The following is a 25,157-nucleotide window of genomic DNA, read 5'->3' on the forward strand; positions in this document are numbered from 1 at the left end:
TATGTCCCTGAATCCCCCGGGGAGACAAGCATGGGGTGCTGGGGACCCATTATGTCCCCTGAATCCCCGGGGAGACAAGCATGGGGTGCTGGGGGCCCATTCTGCCCCCGAATCGGAGATTAGGATAGGGTAGTCGGTAGACCTTAGCTCCAAAATCACAGACAACAATTTTAACGGTCTACTGCAGTTTTTAGTTAATTGCGATATCTATCTGCAGTGGTTGTCATATAAATTCCACTGAAACACGACACGGGGAAACGGTGACATCTCTATAACTTAATTTGAGTGACAATGTTCAATTTTTATACAGGTATACGACGGCCATTCGCTTGTCCATTTCCTCAACACAGTAATTCGCGTGGTATGAAATCACGATCACAGCACGTCCAATGTAAACTCGGCCAATAGCAAATTACCGGTAATCAGCTACAAATATGTACCACTTGTCGAGCAATATCATAGGACTTCATGACATAATATCCCCGTGAACTACTAGCTTAGCAACTTATGTCACTCAGTGAGTGAGCGCAAGCGCCTGGTGACAGACGACGGAAGTCAGTTGAATGACACCTGAACGCTCAGCTATCAGCGGCAGGTGGCTTTTATTAGCCGGGCATAACGCGCCCAAGGAAGAGTCCGCTCACAATACAGGTAGTAGGTGAACGCTCAACATGGCGACTCCCGATCGGTCTTACAGGCGATATCGCTCTTGGAACGCCGATATTGACGAGACGGGAAGCGATGCCTTATTAGATTACCCTTCGACAGAAAGTATTCCCTCCAAACGACCACGATGTGTCAGTCTTTGGACGTGTGTGTTGGCAGTTGTTACCGTCGTCATATTGTTTCTGTTGGGATTTTGCCTCGGCTATTATATCCGAGAGAGCCTCAGCGCTACACAGATTCAAACTTTCGATTGCGCTTCGTACCGCAAAGATAAGTTCAACGATTCAAAATTGGAGAGTGTTCATGAAAAGATTATGTATTTTATTGCCGAGGATCCAGGGCGAATAAGACAGTTCGTAAGGTAAGCATTTGATTTAATTTGGAAGATCACGCTAACAAAAGAAATTGTCATGATTTTGACAACGCTAAACGATCATTTTTGCATTGTGTCATAATTTTGCCTTACTTGCTTTTACATTGCAACACTTAGTTGAACTTCGTCTCATTGAAGTTGCTGATATTTCTAGAACTGCATTGTAGCGTGCTCCTGTCAACAATGTGCGTCCTCTTATCTCTGCGACATTCCGAATGATTCATCGTCGTATTATTCAAAAGGTTATTACATTGAACATTAGTTGTCAAAGCAATGGCATAGAAGATACGTGAAGATTTATAACTGCAAGATTGACATATTAAATTATTGTTGCAAGTTTCATAACAAGTTAATGTCTGTACATGTTTGAGAACATCATGTGACACTTCACCACCTAGTTGGTAAATTTAGCAAGTAAATTTAGCAATTCCTTTCTACTTCTGCGCAAAATGACAGTAGAAAACATGACCTAACCGGTAATGATTGTAACATCTTGATTCGCTTTGTCATATTTAGGTATTATTTCTCCGGTTACACAGACAGGGTTAGTTTCCCGTTTGAGCGTGCTCTTCCATGCATGTCTAAGTCTGTTTAATAGTTTAAACATAAATAAATAATTCAGTACCGATGTTGAAACTGCATGTACTATCCAGACAAATACCTCAGATAACTTGTAGAGCAGATGGCGATACTCGCATGTATGACTCATACAACTATAAAGGCTTTTAATTGAATCTTCCACGTTTCGATTCACTGAACCTTTTAACCCTGCTTTAAAATGAAGATTTTAAGATGACTGCCTACTTGATGAAAGTTCTGAATATGAAAGTGCTTTTATGTTTTGAAGGACAATTCATCCTTTATTGACAGGGAATGTTATTTTCCAAGGAAGATCTATAATGGCATAGACATGCATTCAATGGTTGCTTGAATTGGCAAATTACACATACATTGTTTGTCTCGTCTAGATATCGGAAAGGTTTTGTAAGAAAAAAATATATTCTGGAAGACTCAAGAAAATTTCTACTTTATATACACTCGGTTATCATTATACTTAAACACTTATCCATGACATAAGCTTAATGGCCCAAAAAAAGGTATGTCATATACAGTTTTTTATTTATTTTCTTTTGAGCATCGGTCCAGTCGTCTAAGGCTCTGCAATTCACAATTTGCTGTGGGTTTGAATCCCGGTTCGCCAGACAATATTTCTAGGTTTGTCATCACCATACCGTGCTTGTGGGTTTCACCGAAGTGGTAAACGTCTGAGACCTACATCACTTCGGGCTTTCCTCCCACATTAAGCTGACACGCCGTGATATAACTGGAATACTGTTAAAAGCGGCGTTAAACCCAACTCACTAAGTCACTTGTCCATATTTCAAATGAGTTTGGCTAAGTACCTGAAACAAATGTAGGTATTGTAGCCTGACAGTGACAGAATGTCCTACAGTGATGTATATTTGCAGAATTAAGCCGAGCTTAGCCTATGAAGACATCAATCATAGTTTGATGAAGTTGACCTGTCATGTCTGCGTGACGATCATTTCATACCAGATGATGTATTATCAGAATGTCGTCTGACAAAAAAAACCAGAAAAGAATTGTCTGCAAGACTGATGTCGTGTAGTTTCATAAATGACTAATTTGTCCCAAGGAAACGGTTTCATGTAGTCAGTGAGTTATTGGAAGATTTAGAGATATTTAACATTGCATTCAAAGCAATGATAGATGTGTGAAACTAAGCATTAAGTGTCTTCTTCCTTGTTGCCATCTTGATGAAGCAGTTTGTTCTAACTGTATAAACATGAATTGGAAAGTTCGGCTGACATTTGCTGCAGATTTGGGGCCAAATATTGCTTTTTGATCAGCCTAGATAAATCTCGGGAACACTCTCTTAGAAAAAAGTTTTATTTTTATTTTAGTGTCTTCCATCATTGTACACATACTCACCCACTTTTTACACTTGTGAAGTAAAAAAATGAAAATCTACCTTCCCAGTTTTTAGATGGTTAAAATAAGAAACAAATTTGTTTGCATTTCGATACTTGTAGGGCTTCACAAAGTGAATTTAGGGCTAAGACTGTTGTAAGTCTATATTGAACTTTACGTAGAAGAGTTAAAATTCAAACACTGTGTTTCCTTGTGACAAGAGCCCTCAGTGTAGAAGCAATATTTCAACATAGACCTGTGTGAGAGGTGGTTAATCCCGATTAGGTTCATATCCCATAGATCCAAGGATAATATGTGTCTTGCTTACGTAATCTGCTACAAGACCTATTTATTTTCTTTACCATGTGATCTGTCGTCATGTGAAGTATAAGCTAGTTGTGTTAGCATTATGTTAAACCCTATACTCTGTTCTGTAAGAAGCCTATTGTGGGATTACCAGCTGGCGCAGTCTCCAATATATAACATTTGTTTGTTGTTTAAAGCCGCACTCAGCAATATTCCAGCTATATGACGTCGGTCTGTACATAATCGATCCCGTGAGTCGCGTCTTAAGACTAACATAGTCGCCTTTTACGCCGAAATGGGTTGCTGAAGACCTGTTCTAACCCGGATCTTCACTGGTCCCAATATATAACAATTAATAACAATAATTATATAAATAATATAATAAGGATATAGTTTATTATAATGTCATGTATATATATAAATAAACATACATGTTGGACTTATTTTTCACACAGAGCCTTGCAGGGCCTTAAAGACATTCATTTGCAAAACTACTTTCAGTAACAAGATAAAGGTATATAAATACATTTGTATTTACATATATAACATTACATACCTATATACGTATATACCTTCGTACATAATGCAGTAACCCACATTACCATCTGTAATGATGAATAAGTAATATTTTAAAAAAGAAATTTCCAAAAGTTAATCAGATATTTCCAAAGGTTCATAATGCATTTGGAACACACCAGTGATGAGGAAAAATAAGCCTAAGATTTTATAAATTCTTTTTTAAATATTTTTTGGAAATAGACTAATGTAGGTTAGTCCCTGTTTTGTAAGGCGGGTGTTTTCTGGCGATGAAGGAAAAAACAGTATAAAAGTAAAAACTTTATCTTGGTCAGATGTGCTCAAGCTCAATTTGTATCTAAAGTGTAAAAGAAAATCTGCCTTTTTCATTTACTGAAGCCATACTTATCATGCTTATATATATGAGATCATGTCAGAGAGCCAAAAAGGTAATGCAAGATGTCAGCCATTTGAACATGTCTGATCATTTTCGTGCCAATATTTTGTAGGTTTCCAAAACATTAAAATCAACATTTTCAGTGGGCTGAAATTCTTCTTTGACCAAGAACGGCTTGTAATTCTATCTCATTTAAGATGTTATAATAGCTTGGTCATCTTTTAAAGTAAAAAATGACCATGATATATTTAAAAAAAATATATATAAAATGTATTGTCTCCACAATTTTGAAACATGTTGCCAATGGTTTAAGAATAAACCTATTTGGAATGAATATACTTGTCCTATAATTAATGCCCTGAAATTAGCTCCTGCTTCAATTGAACTGGGTGTCACTTCCTGGAAAGCGTGTAAAGTGTTTGTTCAGCAGTAATTGGATGATGACAAATGTCTATAGGTTATTCAGTCCATTGTTTGTTCAGGTTGTAATTAATAGCCAGCCATTGATCACATCATTAAAGTCTGCAGGACAATGACATCCGCTGAAAGCCTTTTAGTCAAGTGAAGGTAAATTAGTCCCGTTTGTTTTGCCTCGTTACTCTGATATGTGAATAAACAGTGATTAAGAGAAAAGATATAGAGGACAACTAATTTTCAAGTTGATGAGGGAAATGTTTTTGACGATGTATATTTCTTACCTTTTTTATTGGGATTTGGAGATAGTTTGATCTGTGACAAAGCTCTGAGAAAAACATTATGGAAATAGTTTTGGCGATGTTTTATGTTGAAACTGATATCGAATACTATTAGTACGACAACATCTCCCAACAAATGCCACGGTTAGTCCCCACCTGGGTGCTCCAAAATATTCTTATCAAATGCTAAGTAGCCTATTTACTTTTAGCTGTAGTAATTCTGGCAATTACATGTCCCTGAATAGCTGCAAGTCTGAAGATAGGCGTTAATCAATAATAACTCACTCATTCTATTACTATCTTTGTTAAAAGATTGGACAATATCGATCATATTCACACTGCTGCAGTTGTTATCAAAAAGGTTTTGCTTTGCACTTATTTTGTAAGTCTATCAATTCCTGTTTATCAGTCATCTTGTACCAAGTGGAAATAGATTTTGTTTTAAAAAAGAACAAAAAGAAACAGTGTTGTATGTTTTGCTCTTTAAACAAGGGTAGACTGCACTGAATCTTTTGCGCCAAGTCTCATGATGCAAATTATTTACATACCGTATTGGACATAAGAAGTACCCAGGGCGCTCTCAAAATTAGAAATAGGGGGCTCTTATTAGAATATTATTTTGATGAAAAACAGAATTGAAAAATTGTAAATTTCGTGGTTTATATGCTGACAGCCTGAAATGTTTATATATGACAGATATATTTTTCCAGAATTTAATTTCCCATGATTAAGGATGCATATAACACACATATTATACGAGAATAAATAAGTCTTGTGTACATTGATCAATTGGAAGGGGTGCTAATTGGGATTGTTCACTAGCCAATATATTAGCAAATATCGCCGAGGGTGCTTATTAGAGCGGGGCGCTTATTACGTCAAATAAGGTAACTGTCAGGGCAGAGAAATAACAAAGAGTCTTTAAATAACCGCTGCGTGTCTTTAACATGTGTATGTGAAGTGTATATTGACAAGATCTAGCATTGTTTTACATGTACTATGTATTGACAACTGCTTGACAAACTGTGCCATCAAAATATTTAACATTCTTGTGCAAAGTTCAGAGATAGTTTCCATACATACCACATAGCAACATATCTGAAATGCCCATTCCTTGACGATATATCCATAGACATGCTCTCACTAAGTTCATTTGTTTTACTTTTTTTAGAATCGGTAATACTGCTTTCTTTACAACTATTTTGATGTTTGACTAGGTAAGCTTCAGCTATCTGTTCCAAGGATGGTGTTGTCGAACAGAAATGCTTTGAACAAATTCAAATATGTTGTTGCAATTCTAGAATTAATCGGGGCGGTCGGGTAGCCTAGTGGTTAAAGCGTTTCGCTCATCACGCCGAAGACCCGGGTTCGATTCCCGACATGGGTACAATGTGTGAAGCCCATTTCTGGTGTCCCCCGCCGTGATATTGCTGGAATATTGCTAAAAGCGGCGTAAAACCATACTCACTCACTCACTCTAGAATTAATCCCATCTAAACTGTGTACAGTTATAAAATTATTATTCCATGGACTCTTTGAAACATGGGTGTCTAAGAGTGAAGGTAATTAACCCATGAACTTTTTTTATATAATATGATATACTGTATTCGACGAAATAAGCGCCCCGCTCTAATAAGCGCCCACAGCAATATTTGCTAATATATTGGCTAGTGAACAATCCCAATTAGCACCCCTTCCGATTGATCAATGTACACAAGACTTATTTGTTCGTGTATAATACGCACTCGTGTGTTATATGCACCTTAATTATTGGCAATTAAAATCTGGAAAATATATCTGTCGTGTAGGATACGCATATACTTTTCTTTTGTATCATTTCAGGCTGTCAGCATAAACTACGAAATGTATTATCTTTCAACTCTGTTTTTTTTTCTCACCAAAATTATATTCTAATAAGAGCCCCCTATTTCTAATTTTGAGAGCGCCCTGGGCGCTTATTACGTCGAAAACGGTACATGATATTTTTTAAGACAATGATAAGTTTTTAGGAAGATAGTTTCATAACTCTGATCGTGCTGCTTGTAAGTGTTTTCATTATGGAGTGTTCTCAAACTGACCTTCACCACAAGACAACCCTCGTGTTAGCATAAGCCACTCTCCTTGAGACAACTTCAAGTCGTCAAATATTTTCTAATTACAACAGTAAACATCAAGGCTTCCGTGGATGCTAAAGGCTTAATACTCGAGACCTCATTTTCCGAGCAAACTGTGCAAATTGTTTCATCTATCAGCTAAGGTATGATATTTGCCTCAACATACCAGATATGCCCCTTGCTCATCCGAAACCTGTACGAGATATCCGGTTATACCATCAGGTTTACACATCCTCGGGGTAGACAAATCGCGTTTTATTCTCTTTACCCCAGATCAAACAAAATTAGTCTGTGAGGCGGGATAGTGTTTATCCAAGCACAGACAACACACTTCAACCCCTTATCTTGATGGGTGAGTGTTTTGGCACAATAGACACGCAGAATTCCGTGGATTCGATGATGGCTTCATATTGTATTCACGGCAACAAATAAACTATGCTGGGTTTGATATTGTCTGTGTAAATTTGGTTTGAATGCCGATGAGCGAGGGCCTCTTCTCCAGCTGTTTGTTTCCTGGGGAGGGTAATTCTTCTATTTAAGAACTTCTTATTCCACAGACGAGAACTTGGAAAGAGAAAATCAGAAAGAATTTCAAATTTGAATTCATGTGGGTTCCTGCTAAGCCTGCTTAAAAGAAGGGTTTAACATAGCTACTTTTTTGTATTTTAAAGCCATATTTTTCTCTTACATGGATTTATCTAGACTGGCTCAGAGGCTGATATTCAGCCCTAAGACCGCAACAAATGTCATTAAAAATTATTCCCAAAATGGAATTAAAAGCTTTCCAATTAATGCTATGGTTTTATGGAAATAACCTGTATTTCACTTATAACAGGACGAATAAATAGGAAAAGTTTGTCATGCTTAGTTACCTATTCATTACAGTTACATACAATGTCATGTACATGATGTAGGCCTACCTCTGAAGTTAAGAAAATATAAACTTTAATAAAATCCTATTTTTTGATCAAAATAAAGATTTTTTTCCCCCCAATTTGTGTCAGGGTCTCCTAATTGAGAATCGTTTATAAATCCCTGACTTATAAAAGAAAATATTTGATATGACTATTCAATATCTTTAATTCAATGTAAAACAAAACATTGAATAATTACAAAAAGACCAGCAGACTGTATAGCTTGATACCGAGTGAGCGTAGAATATATCAATCTATTTAAATTTATTACATATTTCTGAATGATTTACAGTAAATTCTAAATAATCAGCCTCTCTGAAATGAAAAAATCCTGAAAAGTCTACAAATTCAAACTGTCATGGTGTTCCTGTTTCTAAACCACATAACCGTATTTAAGGATCGTTGTTATTGACACTCGAGACCCAAGTCAAAGTTAATTCTCGCTAGAGTAAGTCTTGCCCTAGTGTATATACTGAACAATATGGTTTGCTAAGTGTCTGAATACACAGATAAATAGCTTCATGTGGAGGTGACTGGCTTTCCTGGTGCTTTTGTTGTGTCTGACACGCGACATACGGGAACTACACTATGTCACAGTGTGCAGCAGGTAGCTTTTATCTTCCCGAGGCAAGAGAGTAAACTGACTTTAAAAGTCCAGTTTCCACCCTTGCCGAACTAGGCTGGAATTCCTGGGCTGGATCGTAGTGCCACCTGTGGCTATTACGAGTTATGACCCTTCTATGCCTCTCCTATGGACCAATCAAATTCCATCTCTCGAATCACTTGCGTTTGCTTCAAACAAAATGGTGGCACCCAGTCATAACGATCTGATCGATAATAAGGATCTATTTTATATCTATATAAAACAAGTCTTACATCGCGAAGTGCATCAAATCATGCGAGCACCTTGATTAAGAACATGAAAAGATTTAGTTAATATCTGTTGACAACGACTCAGCGTTGCACATGCTTTGCAAATCCTGCAATTGACTGAAATCTGCATGTCAGTTTACGAAACGGATTTCGATTTCGATGCAAGATTTTGATGGGACTATGCATAGACTCGTTAGTCCAGCCAAAATGTAACTCCATAATACCAGCCTAGTTTGGCAAGGTAGGAAACTGGACTTTTATAGTCAGTTAACTTCCTTGCCTCGGGAAGATAGGTAGCTATGTACATGGTTTATATGTATGGCTCAATAAAAAGACAACGTTTCTTTCGAGAAACGAGCCTGATCTGGCAAAATAGCTTCAACTGACTGTTTTATATACATTATTTATTAAATGTTTTCCAGGGCTTGATTTAGCTATATAAACTTGCACAAATGCAACCTATACCTACACACAACTTCAATCTTTGAACACTCTGTCCCTCTTAGCTTAATGTTCCATACAACACCACCAATCCTAGTGTTTTGTGTAATTTGTCATGCTTTTGACTGTAACTGTGTAGGTCACCAATTGAGCACTCAGAGTGGACCACCTCCGTGGTCTTGTGGTAGAGCGTCCGCCCAGGTTCGATCCCCGGTCATACAAAAGGACGTTAAAAGAAGGTACTTGTTGTTACCCTGTCTGGCGCTCGGCATTAAGGGGCTAAAACAAGGACTGGTTGGCTCGGAGTTTGTACACTGTGTCTGAGTGGGGTATTCATGTTAAACTGCGGCATGGTATCTCAGTGAGCTAGCACTATAAATCGGCATCAGTCCGGACTAGTACAAGCAGCCACACACACACATACACATGCATGCACGTCGCTGTATAAGTGCAATAATCTTTGACGTGACGTTAAACCCAATTTCACCTCACCTTACTCAGAGTGAGTGAGTCCTTACTATTCAGCTATTTCACAACAGCCCTGGTAAGACAAGACGTGACAGTCGATATGTGCAGAATTACTGCAGGTTTACAAACAACAGATTCAGAATTCAATATGCCCCAAGCGTTGAGAAATGTGACCAGTTGTGCCATTCCATGGTTTAATCAGCTGTACAACTACAGATCAGGGTTTAATCAGCTGTTCAATTACAGATCAGGGTTTAATCAGCTGTAAAATACCTGTCATGGTTTAATCAGCTGTAAAATACCTGTCATGGTTTAATCAGTTGTATAATACCAGGCATAGTTTAATCAGCTGTAAAATACCTGTCATGGTTTAATCAGCTGTAAAATACCTGTCATGGTTTAATCAGCTATACAATTATAGCTCAGGGTTTAATCAGCTGTAAAATACTGTTCATGGTTTAATCAGCTGTAAAATACTGTTCATGGTTTAATCAGCTGTAAAATACCAGTCATGGTTTAAACATTTATACAATACCTGTCATGGTTTAATCAACTGTACAATACCAGAAGTGGTTTAATCTGTTAACATGGCTACGGGTTAGACACAATTATATAATAATGACCCAAGTTTGAATGTGCGATAAATAAGTCAAAATGGTGCACATTAATTAAATCACAGCATATGGAGGACATGTTACCATGGCAACATCTGTAGTGTCATAGCATGATTTGAATTTTTATCTCTGCAAAGGTCAGCCACATGTCTTTGTTTGTTGAAATCGACTGAACCCAAGCTGTCAGCTGTCAATCACATCCATCAGTTTAAAAGTGTGTGAATTTCAACAGGGAAGGAAATGGTTCCAACAGCTGATGGTCAAAAGTGTCAAAAGTTCAGGTGTCACTTTCAAATAACAACATGTTTATTGTCCAAGGCAGAAGACCACCCATGTGTGTAAAAAAAACAATAAAATTTGGGATTTTTAAAGAGGACGGTGTCAACAGGTGCTAAAATCCACATTGATTCTCTTTTAGCATATTTATTTGTTTCGGATGTACTCGTACAGTGAATTTGGTGCATGTATAGCGTATTGATTTACACCAGTTTGTGGCATATATATTAGTTCACAATATATATTGCTTTAAATGACCTGTAAGCATGGTAAGCACTGAAAACATGTTTTCATTAAATTTGTACAAGGCCGCTTCAGTTTATTGATTTGCTAGGCCAACTTTTCAAGATACATCAGACAAATCCGACAAGACAGCTTTTATGATATTTAAAGTACATTATTATTAAAAGTTGTTGTTATAATGTTTCTCTGAAAAGAGTAGTATCACTTCCATAAAATGAAATATAGAACTAGAAATATTGTGTCAGTTTCATAAACTTCATTGTTCCTTTTGGTTCTGTGAGATTAATGCCGTGGTTCTGTGAGATTAATGCAGTGGTTCTGTGAGATTAATGCAGTGGTTCTGTGAGATTAATGCAGTAGTTGTGTGAGACTAATGCAGTGGTTCTGTGAGATTAATGCAGTGGTTCTTTGACTTTAATGCTGTGGTTCTATGACATTAATGCTGTGGTTCTATGACTTTAATGCAGTGGTTCTATGACTTTAATGCAGTGGTTCTATGACATTAATGCAGTGGTTCTATGACATTAATGCAGTGGTTCTTTGACTTTAATGCAGTGGTTCTATGACATTAATGCTGTGGTTCTATGACTTTAATGCAGTGGTCCTATGACTTTAATGCAGTGGTTCTATGACATTAATGCAGTGGTTCTATGACATTAATGCAGTGGTTCTATGACTTTAATGCAGTGGTTCTTTGACTTTAATGCAGTGGTTCTATGACTTTAATGCAGTGGTTCTATGACTTTAATGCAGTGGTTCTATGACTTTAATGCAGTTGTTCTTTGACTTTAATGCAGTGGTTCTATGACTTTAATGCAATGTTCTTTGACTTTAATGCAGTGGTTCTTTGACTTTAATGCAGTGGTTCGATGACTTAAATGCAGTGGTTCTATGACTTTAATGCAATGTTCTTTGACTTTAATGCAGTAGTTCTTTGACTTTAATGTAGTTGTTCTTTGACTTTAATGCAATGTTCTATGACTTTAATGCAGTAGTTCTTTGACTTTAATGCAGTGGTTCTATGACTTTAATGCAATGTTCTTTGACTTTAATGCAGTGGTTCTTGGACTTTAATGTAGTTGTTCTTTGAACATGTGGGGTATACAGTATAACAAAACTTCCTTTTTAATCAGTAACCAAAGTTTTTAAAACTTTTAAAACAATATGGCATTATTTTCCCACTTTACTGGCCATGGGCACTTAGTTTCATATCTTCGATAAATACTGGGCCAGTTTCTTGTCAAATTATGTTCAGCCCAATCAGTGTCAAGGTCAAGGTTACAGGGCCAGAGCTCCAGATAACTTTTTTAGCAATTGAGTTTTTACTCGAAGGTTTCTATTTTGATTGGGTTATTACATTTTTCATTGGGTAACCAATATTTTTCCACTCATCTTTTCATCACTTTATTGGGTTTTCCTAAAATGAATAAGCATTTTGAGATTTGAAAAAAATGAAAGAATGTTTTAGATGTATATAACGGCTCTAAATATAGGCTTGACTCGGAAAGTAAATTAGCTCGTAATTGTGTTTCGGAAATTAGCTCCGTTGTACACCTGCTGGAAAAGTTTCACTGGCTTTTTCGTGTGCTGTTTTTAAAACAATTAAGTTTTTCATTTAATGCATGCGTTTCTGTACGCAAGTTAATTGAAAGAAATTGGGTTTTGAATAGTTTTTTTGGGTATTTTACGCAAAGACGCAGCTTATCTGTAGCTCTGAAGGGCCAAGAAGTAGCTCTGAAATTCTTCTTGACTTTCAATAGTACTTGCTTTATTTTCGCATCCTACCTAGTTTATGAGTTGTCTAACACGAGGAACCAGCAGGGACCTGTCGCAGAATGGGAAAGGAGAGGCCATAAACAACTTCAAATATCACGTCATGGCCATTAAAACACCTGCACCCACTTAGCACTGGTCTGACATCTTCATAATGTGAAGGTCATCTCGGCCTGGAGGTCACTCCGTAGTATGCTGGTGAGCACGTCATAGTTTCCTTGTAGTTGATGTTCCGTGATTGTTTTCCATGTTGAGCCAGATTGTAGAGATTGGAGTCATATTTGTGTTTGCACAGAGACGTATTGGTTTCTGGGTATCATTTGGTTGTGTGGATTGGGTAACTTGCATGTTTGGTTGGACTTTGTATCAGGCCTCAAAGTAAACTTTTTTCACAAGACGCCACCTGGCTCCTTTTCATTTTTTTAAGGAGCCAAATAGAATTTCAAGGAGCCAAGGCTTAATACAGGGAGCCAAAAGTTACATTTGCCTTTGAATGAATTAATGAAATTGCTGCTTTGTTCTCTTTACCTTAGTGAAGATTAAAAAAAACACCCCAAAAGTTTGGTTCCGATTTATTTGCCGCCATTTTTCTGAAGGACGACCAACACACATACGACAGGCGACTAACTGCAACTAATGGATGAAGAACAAACTTGTAGGTCACAACATCACAGAATTATGATACCGAAATGATACCAAAATATAATTGATTGGTTTTTTTGCCAGAATAAACATCTTAAAATGTATTATTCACCATTTCTTATGCACAGTGGTAACAAAATATCATTTTTTTTCATTTCACCTGATTGTAAAACAGCCTGCATAAACATTTTTTGTCTGTCATTTTTCTTTTAATTTCAGGTCTTTTTTTGTCAGTCTCATAAACCAAGTAAATATATATATATAAGGCAAAACGAAGAAGGGAATACAGTCAGTGATACTCTTGATGTATTGACAATAAAACAATGTGAGGCAGTGTGTCGATGATGAAATCAAGCAATTTGTTCATTATAACCTGTCCTTTGTCCAACAGTTATCAGGTGTCAGATATTTGGAAATTGATAATCATGATAATGTTGACAAAATTCACTCATGTCCAGTCATCCAATATCAGTACTAAAGAATAGACGTTTGTTCATTTGCAAAGTCTTCTTATGTCAATACTCAGTATATTGCTTCAAAGCAGTTGTTTTTTCTACATCAAAACAGAGTTTGAAAGGCATTTGGTCCGAATCATCGTGCATCCTAAAACAAGATGCTATTAAACAAAAAGCAATATTGCACCAAAACCATCATTCCTTTCATCTAAGTGCGGATTGATTTCATATCACAAATATCAGATTTTCCCTTGGGATTGTGTAATGTACTTAATAAACTTCCAAGAAGTTTAAGGTTAATAGACAATACACAATCAAGTATTTGATGTCATCCTTGCTTTCATATTGTTCATTGATTTCAACATTGCTGGTTGTAGGAAACTAGTACATTGACATTGAATGGGTGCAAAAGCAGATTTCAAAATGGCAACCCTTCCCCATGATTAAGTCAGACATGAAGGGAATTTTTTTTTGTTTCATTGCTCGACTGTCTTTTCTGAGCGGTAATCATGATAAATCAAACCCAGTATTCGTATTACATGTGACATCATGGTTGCACATCACCCAATCTGACATGTAATCGGTGCACTTTTCGTAGCCACTCCATAGAGGCTTGTCAAGACTGTCGACTTACATCATTGATCAATTTCAGCGCTAATGCACAAAATCATGTTTTTTATCCCGATCATTTTCAAAGCTTATTTGTCGACTCTTTGATGCGTTAAATCTGTTGGTTATTAATATGACTAATCAGTTTGAGGGAGTATGGATTTTGTGATGAGATAATTTAGTTGTGCTGTGATGGAACGTTTCCTCCAGCGTTGCTTACATCACCGTAGGGTTATTACGGTGATTAGGATCCATTAGTTTTATGTCTCCAGGTTATTTTGTGTGGTTGGTGATGATATTTACCTGTAGGATAAGCGGTGGTGTGTATGATGGTTGTATTGGTTGGTTGGTTGGTTTGTTGTTTAACACCGCACGCAGCAATATTCCAGCTATATGATGGCGGTCTGTAAATAATCGAGTCTGGACCAGACAATCCAGTGATTAATATCATGAGCATTGATCCACGCAATTGGGATCGATGACATGCATCAACCAAGTCAGCGAGCCTGACCACCCGATCCCGTTAGTCACCTTTTACGACAAGCATAGTCGCCATTTACGGCAAGCATGGGTTGCTGAAGATGTATTCTACCCCGGATCTTCACGGGTCTGATGGTTGTATTGTGTTGTGTTTGAGGATGGTATTCAACATGATTTATTAATGGCATTTCAGGTTTTAATCTTTACCTGCCACAGGTCAGTATTAGGTCGCAGGATATGTCAGTGAAAATTTCCCAGTTCATGTAATATTGCTATAAGAAATAGGGCTGGGACAATACACCAACTGTGCGATCCGATACGTATCATGATACCTTGTTCACGAGTGAGTGAGTGAGTATGGTTTTACGCCGCTTTTAGCAATATTTCAGCAATATCACAGCGGGGGACACCAGAAATGGGCTTCACACATTGTACCCATTTCGGGAATCGACCCCGGGTCCTCGGCGTGACGAGGAAACGCTTTAACCACTAGGCTACCTGACCGCCCCTACCTTGTTCACGATCCGATACGTATCACGATACTTGCATGTGATCTTGTCTGTTGTGCCTAAGCCATCTTTTTCATAGACAAGTTAGTCAAATACCTGGCACAGTGACGATTTACAGTTGGCAGTGTCAAGTATGGTGCAATGCCTGAAAATATTTACTTTTTCACCACTAAATTTCACTACTAATTAGTGTTTGGTGTAAGAGCCATTAAAGTAAACATTTAAGGTATGTATGATTTTTATTTTGGCGACTGTGATCGATACTTGTGTCGGGAAGTTAAATATGCATCGATGTATCGTCCCATCACAAATAACTAACGTTATATGGCTTTGGAGAGGTGACATGACCAGTAGAAGAAAAAACTTAATGCTTTGTTTGACATTTCTGCACAGAATGAAATGTTGGAATACAATGTTATTTCTGAAAAGTTCCTATAGGAAAATGATTAAAAAAGAATTTCCTAATTTTGATTTAATTACAAACAAAATAATGTTTTTTTCCCCCAATTTTCCAACCAATCATAGAAAATCGGTAATGCATTATGAGGCCCACTATCAACTACCGTATTTTCTTGAGTATAGTGCGCACCCGTGTATAATGTGCACCCCCCTCTAGCGGGTTCAATATTTTGAAAAAAAAGAAATTTGAATATTATGCGCAGAAAAAAATTACACCGTACCCCTTCAGCGAAGTCCGGCAAACAAACGGGTGATGAGAAACTTCGTCAGTACAAATTTCGAATTGAGATAAAAAATCACCAGACATGTTTATTTACCGATTAAATAGTATTTATTGTTCTGCTAGGCATTGTTTTATATCCAGGGATTAAGATTACCTTGTGTATTGTCTCGTAAACTAAGCCGGAAACAGCAATCAGCTGTACACACGTTTTCTTGGAATCGACCGGTGATTCGGTCAAGACACGCCCAATGATATAACTTTATAGGATTTTTAATCCAAGGATCGGCAAAAATTGTATCTGAAATTATCAGGAATAATATATTCCATTATTTTCTTAATTATATGCAGCCTTTACTAAACATATTTAAAATAATAATAACCCTAAGCGAAGCAGCTGATCGCTATTCCTGGGTATTATTTTTTACATGGAACCAATCTGACCAGTCACCGTCAAGGCTCACGCGCACATGATCGCGTGATCGCGAGAATTTCATGTTGACATAGAATCGTCAAACAAAAACAAATATGACTTTTAACGAGTCAAAGTATGTCATTTATGATATATGTATCCATTCTCTGTCAACTAAAGTTCGTTTCAAGGTATCAATAGCGGTATTCGGACCGTGGTTGCTGTTAATAACGGTGAGTTGTGCGATCTTCCGATCTATCAACTATACAATATGAGGCCGACTATCAACTATACAATATGAGGCCCACTATCAACTATGCAATATGAAGCCTCCTATCAGCTATACAATATCAGGCCTCCTATCAGCTATATATTATGCCCGGCATGCTGATATATAATAAACTTTCAACACTGTTGGTGAGGTATTAATAACAGTGTGAGGAGCTTACACATGAAGCCGCTGTATGTATACGCTGTGTATACAGTAGTCCTGTATACGCTGTATTTACCATGGAGTACCAGCAGACAGGCAATAACGCCTAGCTGGATGAATACTGGCCACAATGCCAGCCATATATTTACTAAGCGGACTGTATTGTTAATGTACAGTATCACAAGAAGTGGGCTGATCTGGTAAGAAGCTTAACAGTAATTGAGGTATTATTTGCTGATATTTACAGACTGTGTTCAACTGTTGTACACTGGGGGAAGTAATACCTAGATGGTAGATACACACAGAACATGTACACGGGCTTAACCTTGTGCTTGATTTATGAGTTTTCCGTTTTTCCTCACATGGTTCTATGATTGTGGGTTCGAATCCCGGTTTGCCCCAATTATGTTTCTAGGTTTGTCAGCACCATACCCGTGCTCGTGGGTTTCACCGAAGTGGTAAACGTCTGAGACCTGCTTCACTTCGGTCTTTCCTCCCACATTAAGCTGACATGCCGTGATATAACTGGAATACTGTTAAAAGCGGCGTTAAACCCAACTCACTCACACACTCTGACATGGTTACATTTAAGAATTGGCTTCTATTTTTTGTGTTTGTGTAGATTTGTACTTGTTTGTACTTACATAAATGGAAATCATATTCACATCAATTCTTAAAAAAAAAAGAAAAAAAAAAGGGGCGGTTGGGTAGCCTAGTGGTTAATGCGTTTGTTCGTCACGCCGAAGAACCAGGTTCGATTCCCGACATGGGTACAATGTGTGAAGCCCAATTCTGGTGTCCCCCGCCTTGATATTGCTGGAATATTGCTAAAAACAGCATAAAACCATACTCACTCACTCACTCTTATGAAAAATTATGTCAACAATAACTTCAGAGAGTATTTATTTAATAATTTATCAGCCAAACAGGCAACAGTGAGTGAGTATGATTCCTCACGTAGGTACAATGTGTGAAGCCCATTTCTGGTGTCCCCGCTTTTAGCAATATACCAGCAATATCACGGCGGGGGACACCAGAAATGGGCTTTTCACATTGTACCGATGTCGGGAATTGAACCTGGGTTTTTCGGCATGATGAGCGAATGCTTTAACCACTTGGCTACCCAACCACCCTCAAACAGGTAACAGTAGTCTACTAGTAGGCATGGCCTTAGTTTTGTTTTGTTTTATGAAAAAGCCAAAAGAATTGCTTGGTTACCCAATCAAATGCCTGTATACTCAGCAGCAATTAGATGAAACATGAAACTTATAAATGTATTTTGATACAAACAGTGAATTAAGTAAAAGTATTGCATAGTGTTGTCATAGCGACTGATTTAAGACACCCATTGTCTGAAGAACATTTAATTGCAAAGGCTCATTACCCTGGAGCCATGACATCTTTATACCTTGAAACACTTAATTGCTGTTATTTATAAGATGCTAATCCTATTTGTTAATCCCCATTTTTGTGTACATCGACCGTCTGTCTAATCGACCGAGGATTAGCATCTTATAAATAACAGCAATTAAATGTTTCAAGGCATATAGACAATGGGTGTTGTAAATCAGTCGCTATGACAGTATTCGGAGTATCCTTCCTTCTGGCATATGTGAGTGAGTGAGTATGGTGTTACGCCACTTTTAGCAATATTCCAGCAATATCACGCCAGGAGACACCAAAAATGGGCTTCAGAAAATGTACCCATGTCGGGAAACAAACCCGGTTCTTCGGCGTGACGACGAACACTTTAACCACCAGGCTACCCAACCGCCTCTTTCTTTTTTCCTTTTTTACCCATGTCGGAAATCAAACCTAGATCTTCGGCATGACGAGCAAACGCTTAACCACTAGACTACGCCCTCTTTCTTGCATAAAAGGGGCAGTGAAGGTAGTCTAGTGCTGACAGAGATTGCCTGTCAAGTTGAAGGATTTGGGTTCAGTTTCCGATATTTGTACAATGTGTGAAGCCAATTTCTGGCGTCCCCCACCATTATCTTGAAGGAACATTGCTCTAAATGGCGTAAAAAACAACTTACACTTACATAGAGTATACAACTTATCCTGTTACTTACTTTTCCCATGTCTGAATTGAATTGTCTGACCTCAACGCATTGAGTGTGTGCAGGGGTCGTTATGAAGAATAACACCCCACCGAGACAATGCACATAACACTCTAGTGGTATACCAACATGTATTGACCCCGTAGGATAAGAACCCGCAAAGGTCAAGGACTTGCACATGTTCAAGTATAACCGATAAATCATCTCTTTCTGAAAACCTGATATTCTCGTTCCTATAAATACATAAGATAACTTTCATATCAAGTTTTCCTCGTTTCTCAAATTAAGCAGATCCCGTTGCCCTGAAGGGGTCTACATCATATACTACTCAAAAGAAGTTAAGGAACAACCCGCTTTTTCTCATATGACTATAGTTGATTGTCATGGCCATGGGTCGTATACTTCGTCCTTTGTAAAATGTGTAGGGGAAGTATTTAACATGTTTAATATATGCTGTGAAAATAACAGTGGTGAATCGGAAAGGCAATGAACTTTCTGCTTGAAGGCTCAATAAATTATTTTCTGAATAAAACTGAAACCATTCTCTGTGCTCCTGCCTGTAGACATTCTTCTCAAACAGAGTCCCCCTATTTTATGATCCCAAACATAAATATAAACGGTTTTATTCCTCTTTCATTCCTTTGTAAACAGATGTTAAAGTTAGTTGTCTGTCATGTAGTATCCTATATTGGTTACTTGCAATGACCTTTGTAGAAACCCAGGTTAGGGAATGTTTTCCGACGTGCTTCATTAACTGACTTTGGGGTCCGTGTTCGGGAGGAGACAATGTGTTGACATACTATTGTCCTCCCTTCAAAGGGTAGACTGCAGTTGGTTTCTTTGAAGTTGACCCCATCCCTAACAGAGGGGCTGCCACCAAAGGGCAGGTACATATCGCTCAGCATTTCAAGTAGTTTCATGCACATAAAGTAATTTTGGCATTTTAAGCAGTTGGGGTATTTTAACTGCTTTGTAAATTGAGCTGAGGTGAAATGGGGTTTAACGTCGCGTTCAAGATTATTGCACTTGTATAGCGGCGTGCATGCACGTGTGTGTCTGTGTGTGTGTCTGTGTGTGTGTGTCTGTGTGTGTGGCTGCTTGTACTAGTCTGGACTGATGCTGATTTATCATGTTTATAGTGCTAACCCACTGAGATACCATGCCGCAGTTTAACCTGAATACCCCACTAAGACACAGTATACTGACTCCGAGCCGACCAGTCCTTGTTTTAGCCCCTTAATGCCGAGCGCCAGACAGGGTAACAACAAGTACCATCTTTTAACGTCTTTTGGTATGATGCGGCCGGGGATCGAACCCCGGATCTTCCACTCTCCGGGCGGACGCTCTACCACGGGACCATGGAGGCGGTCCCTGAGGTGATGGAAATGACTTCTTGTTTAGTGTGTGTTGTAAAAGCTTGGGGAACTAGTCTGATATCTTTACTGGGATAGGAATGTTCAATTTCCTTTGATGTCGTTCATAAATATTTTGATTTTATCAGTGCGGTAAGTCAAACATGTCAATTCAGTGATTTCTCTGGACCTGCTCAAAGGCCCAATTCTGAAGTAACTGCCAGTAAAAATTTCAAAATTAGAATTATATATTTGCAAAGTTATGTTATTATGGTAATAATTATTGTTATTGCTTTGGCGAGATGATTTCATTTCACTGATAACAGGATCATTAAACAAGAAGGCTCTCATGTTTAGTTGTACACTGAATGAAATATGTAAATTCCCTTACATTTATGAAAATATGGACTGTTTATGACAATCTCCGATAATTTGAACAAATTAATGTTTTTCTGAAATGTATCTGCCAAGGGCACTTAGTTTGGAAAGCCAGAAAAATCCCAGGATTAACTTCTTTTGGTACTTGGAACTCTCCTGATGGTTTTTGTAGTGAATCTTATATTCATGTCTATACTTGAAACCATACAACATGGTTTTTTGTTTGTTTGTTGTTTAACGCCGCACTCAGCAATATTCCAGCTATATGACAGCGGTCTGTACAACATGGTATATAGCATATACTTCTGTTTAACTTTAAAATATCATTCGGGGAGGGGGCATGGGTGGCCGAGTCATTTAACGTGCTGCAATTTGCTGTGCTGAGTGACGTGTCTTGGGAATGTATGAAACGTATGACTGGGTTCGAATCCTGTTTCTAGGTTTGTCTGTGCAATACTCATGTGGGTAGATGTCTGAGGCCTGTATCACTTGAGGATTTCCTCCAACACCAAGCTGACATCTCACTCACTCACTCACTCACTCACTCACTCACTCACTCGATCAATCACTCGATCACTCGATCACTCACTCACTCGATCACTCACTCACTCACTCACTCACTCACTCACTCACTCACTCACTCACTCACTCACTCACTCACCCACCCACCCACCCACCCACCCTCACTCACTCACTCACTCACTCACTCACTCACTCACCCACCCACCCACCCACCCACCCACCCACCCACCCACTCACTCACTCACTCACTCACTCACTCACTCACTCACCCACCCACCCACCCACCCACCCACCCACCCACTCACTCACTCACTCACTCACTCACTCACTCACTCACTCACTCACTCACTCACTCACTCACTCACTCACCCACCCACCCACTCACTCACTCACTCACTCACTCACTCACCCACCCACCCACCCACCCACCCACCCACCCACTCACTCACTCACTCACTCACTCACTCACTCACTCACTCACTCACTCACTCACTCGTTTTATTTCACTTGTCTTGTATGTTATAGGCCCATTGATTGAATATAAAATATAACAGTGATAGAGACAATCTATTTGTGAGTAGATGCACGATGTGGCTTAGAATTGGTCTCCAGCAACCTCTGCTTGCACTAAGTGGTTAAATGGATTGGGATATCCGACTCTGTGATGTGGTTGACTGCGTGTCATTGTCGTGCACTGACAGCGTTGGATGATGCTCATGTCCAATTTGCGTGGATCGATGCTCATGATGTCATATAGCTGGAACATTGCCGAGTACAGCGTTAAACAACTTGAAATGGTAACTCTCTGGTACAGGTTTATTTTTTTCCAGGCCACCATCATACAGCTGGACTATTGCCGAAGGTGGCGCTTAGCAATAAACAAAAAATATGACATTGGAAGTGATAATATATTTTGTGAGTGTACAGGGGGATCCTTGTGCTTCTGTTGTAATTGCATCTTGGAACCCGGGATTGTGGGGTAGCCTAGTGGTTAAAGCGTTCGCTCGTCATGACGGAAACCCAGGTTCAATTCCCCCCATACGTACAATGTGTGAAGCCCATTTCTGGTGTCCCCCGCCGTGATGTTGATGGAACATTGCGAAAAGCGGCGTAAAACCATACTCACTCACTCTTGGAACCCTTAAACATTAACTTGTCCACATCAGGGTTACGATAAGGTGATAAGGAGTGCTTACTATTCACACTTCGGCTAGACTTTTTTTTATTTTGGTTCATGGATCTTTGGTCCCAAAATCAAAACTAATAAATCCAATTTCAAATGTTATGTTTTATATCCTCAAAATGTTAAGTAAGGTCGAAAAAAAACCACAATAAAAATTAAAGTTGGGCAGAAGGTTTAAAGATAAATTTCAAAACATTTCAATTTATAGTATTTTATACGTATATTGACAGCAGTAAATATGTTTTAGTTACATTTTTGAATATTTTCCTTTCTTCACATTTCAATTATGAGAGTTGGCAGGTTTGTAAAGCAAGATTCAAGAGGTCGGGGGAAAATTTCGAACCTATGATGTTGGCCAAATGACCTTTTTACCCATTCATTCCTTATTGCCTTGCTTGTGAGTCAGTTTCATTGTGGCTTATTAGACTAGCTTCTCGTGGTCACACTCTGAATATCAACAAAGCCGTATCACTTCACCATAGACCCGAGTGTCGTTCAGACCTACTTAGAATAAAAGATTGGTTTCCGTCTGTCAACACCTACCCTCAATACACCATCACCGAGATCAAGTGACGCTCTGGCACAACTCTGACCCACTTGGGTAATGATGTTGTAGAGATGTGTGTTTTCTGCTTTGTTGTCAGGACAATAGTATCTTTGAACATATCCACTTCCTTTGTATGTTGTAGCTTTGTTCAACTGGCATAACAGATTTAGGGCTTAACAATGAGTCATATATTTCACAATGGAATTACAAACATTTAAGTGATGACTTTTAAATGATGCCTTTCTTTTTAATCCTCAATTACCTTTGATGTGGAGGGTAGGTTGGGGGTAATTTGATGGGATAGTGTGTACTTTGTCAGATGCCCTGGGGCTGGAGTAATAATGTTTTCCTGGCAACTGATGCTGTAATGAGATGTCATTGTCAAGACATGTAGAGATTTATTTGTGGTGCAGGATTACAGGAGACTGTCTTCAATAACAGAAAGACAAGATGTAGTATGGCCATGTTTGTCATGCTTTTTGTCATGCTTTTCATGCTCTGACTTTCATGAGACACCCTCTGTTGTGGGAATGTGGGAAATCTGGTCCATGTTTAATGGAGCATTGATAAGTGACATCAGACACTTAAGACTTGAAAGCAGAAACTTTATTTGCCCAACATCTTGCTTAATATGTTGGGTCTCTATAGATTTTATCAGCACTTTGGTCTGATTGCAGCTTTCCGATTGGATAACATTGGATAACTTGGTATATTCTGGACCGTGGATAACTTGATATCTTTGTAATGGTCCTTAGGTCTCTTGGTTGGCAAGCTTATACTGTGTATACAGGTATACTGATTCACTTGAATATACAAAGATTATTCTCAGTGAATATTCCAAAATGCAAGATTATTCCTGGTGAATATTCTGAAAGGTAGGAAAATTCTAGGTGAATATTATGAGAGGCAAAAATATTCTAGGCGAATATTCTGGGTTTAACGCCACTTTTAACAGTATTCCAGTTATATCACGGCGTGTCAGCTTAATGTGGGAGGAAAGCCCGAAGTGATGCAGGTCTTAGATGTTTACCACTTCGGTGGAACCAATGAGCACGGGTATGGTGCTGACAAACCTAGAAACATAATCAGGGTGAATTGGGATTCGAACCCACAACCAAAGATTTTTGGTGTGCCCAAGGGACGCAACTCTGCACAGCGAATCACGGCACCTTAGACGACTGGGCCACCCGGGCCCTCCGGCAAGAGCTAGAAGAAGGGGGAGAATCCAATTTTAAGGACTAAAGTTAATAAACTGGGTATTTCATGTATTACCTGTCCTCAGTATCTGAAGAAAAAACTACAGATGATCATGAGGTCAGACTCAGTGAGTTGGATGACTGCACTTCAACATGTTCAAAGTGACCCGATGGTGGGGGCTTTGCTCCTATATCAGTCTCTGGGTTGTCTAGTCTTTACTCGATTATTATGAGGCTTTTTATAAATATCCCAGAATTACGAAACAGAGTGAGTGTGAGTGTGTATGGTTTTACGCCGCTTTTAGCAATATTCCAGCAATATCATGGCGGGGGACACCAGATATGGGCTTCACACATTGTACCCATGTCGGGAATCGAACCCAGGTCTTCGGCGTGACAAGCGAACGCTTTTACCACTAGGCTACCCGACCGCCCCTACGAAACAGGACACACTGTTATAATCTAAAAAATGTTTATGTCCATCATTCAGCTTTTGAGTTAGGAAACAACATTCCATCCCACACGTTTCTAAAGCTCTAGGAAATTGGAGTTTGAAATTTCCTGAACATGATATATCCAGCTTTATTTCTGTCTGACTTCTTGTTGCAGAAAATACTCTTGAAACTAAATCAGTTTTTTGTTTTAGTCGCAGCTCCAACTTGTGCTATTTCTTTATATATAGATATATTGCCAGTACATATTGTCATGGTTACGGTATTCTATATTTATTCAACAGTAACATATATATCACTTTATCATCTGTAACGAAATGACACTCTCTTCCTTTAGATGAGAGCTCATCTGAGAACCTTCATGTATATCATAGCCTTTATCCAACGAAGTGACAATAACAGGGAGATTGTCTGATATATCCCGTCTATTGTCAGTGTATATATCAGTGTTATACACCACTGGGCATAATGAGGCAGACTTCACAAAGCAAACAGACAGTGTGTGATACGATCTTGTCTGCCCCTAAAGTACATATCCTAAGATCAATACTATCTCAAACAGCTGTTTAGAGGTAATGAGGTGTTGACACCTTCAAAGGAGAAGTCACTATATGATGTTTATCACACAAGGAGCCCTGATCAGC

General features: G+C 38.5%; 1 protein-coding gene across 1 annotated transcript in view; it reads left to right on the forward strand.

Annotated features, from left to right (window-relative positions):
• The first annotated feature begins 566 nt into the window (after window positions 1-566).
• LOC124144027 (aminopeptidase NAALADL1-like) overlaps window positions 567-25,157 on the forward strand; it is a 62,465-nt gene continuing 37,874 nt past the window's right edge. Inside the window, exon 1 of the mRNA XM_046513238.2 lies at window positions 567-1,027. Within this exon, the coding sequence (XP_046369194.2) occupies window positions 672-1,027 (356 nt within the window). The 5' untranslated portion in view covers window positions 567-671. The remainder of the gene's footprint in view (window positions 1,028-25,157) is intronic.

This window comes from Haliotis rufescens, unplaced genomic scaffold (genome assembly GCF_023055435.1).
Source record: "Haliotis rufescens isolate VD_foot unplaced genomic scaffold, xgHalRufe1.0.p SCAF_110, whole genome shotgun sequence".
In the NCBI taxonomy this organism is placed as follows: Eukaryota; Metazoa; Mollusca; class Gastropoda; order Lepetellida; family Haliotidae; genus Haliotis; species Haliotis rufescens.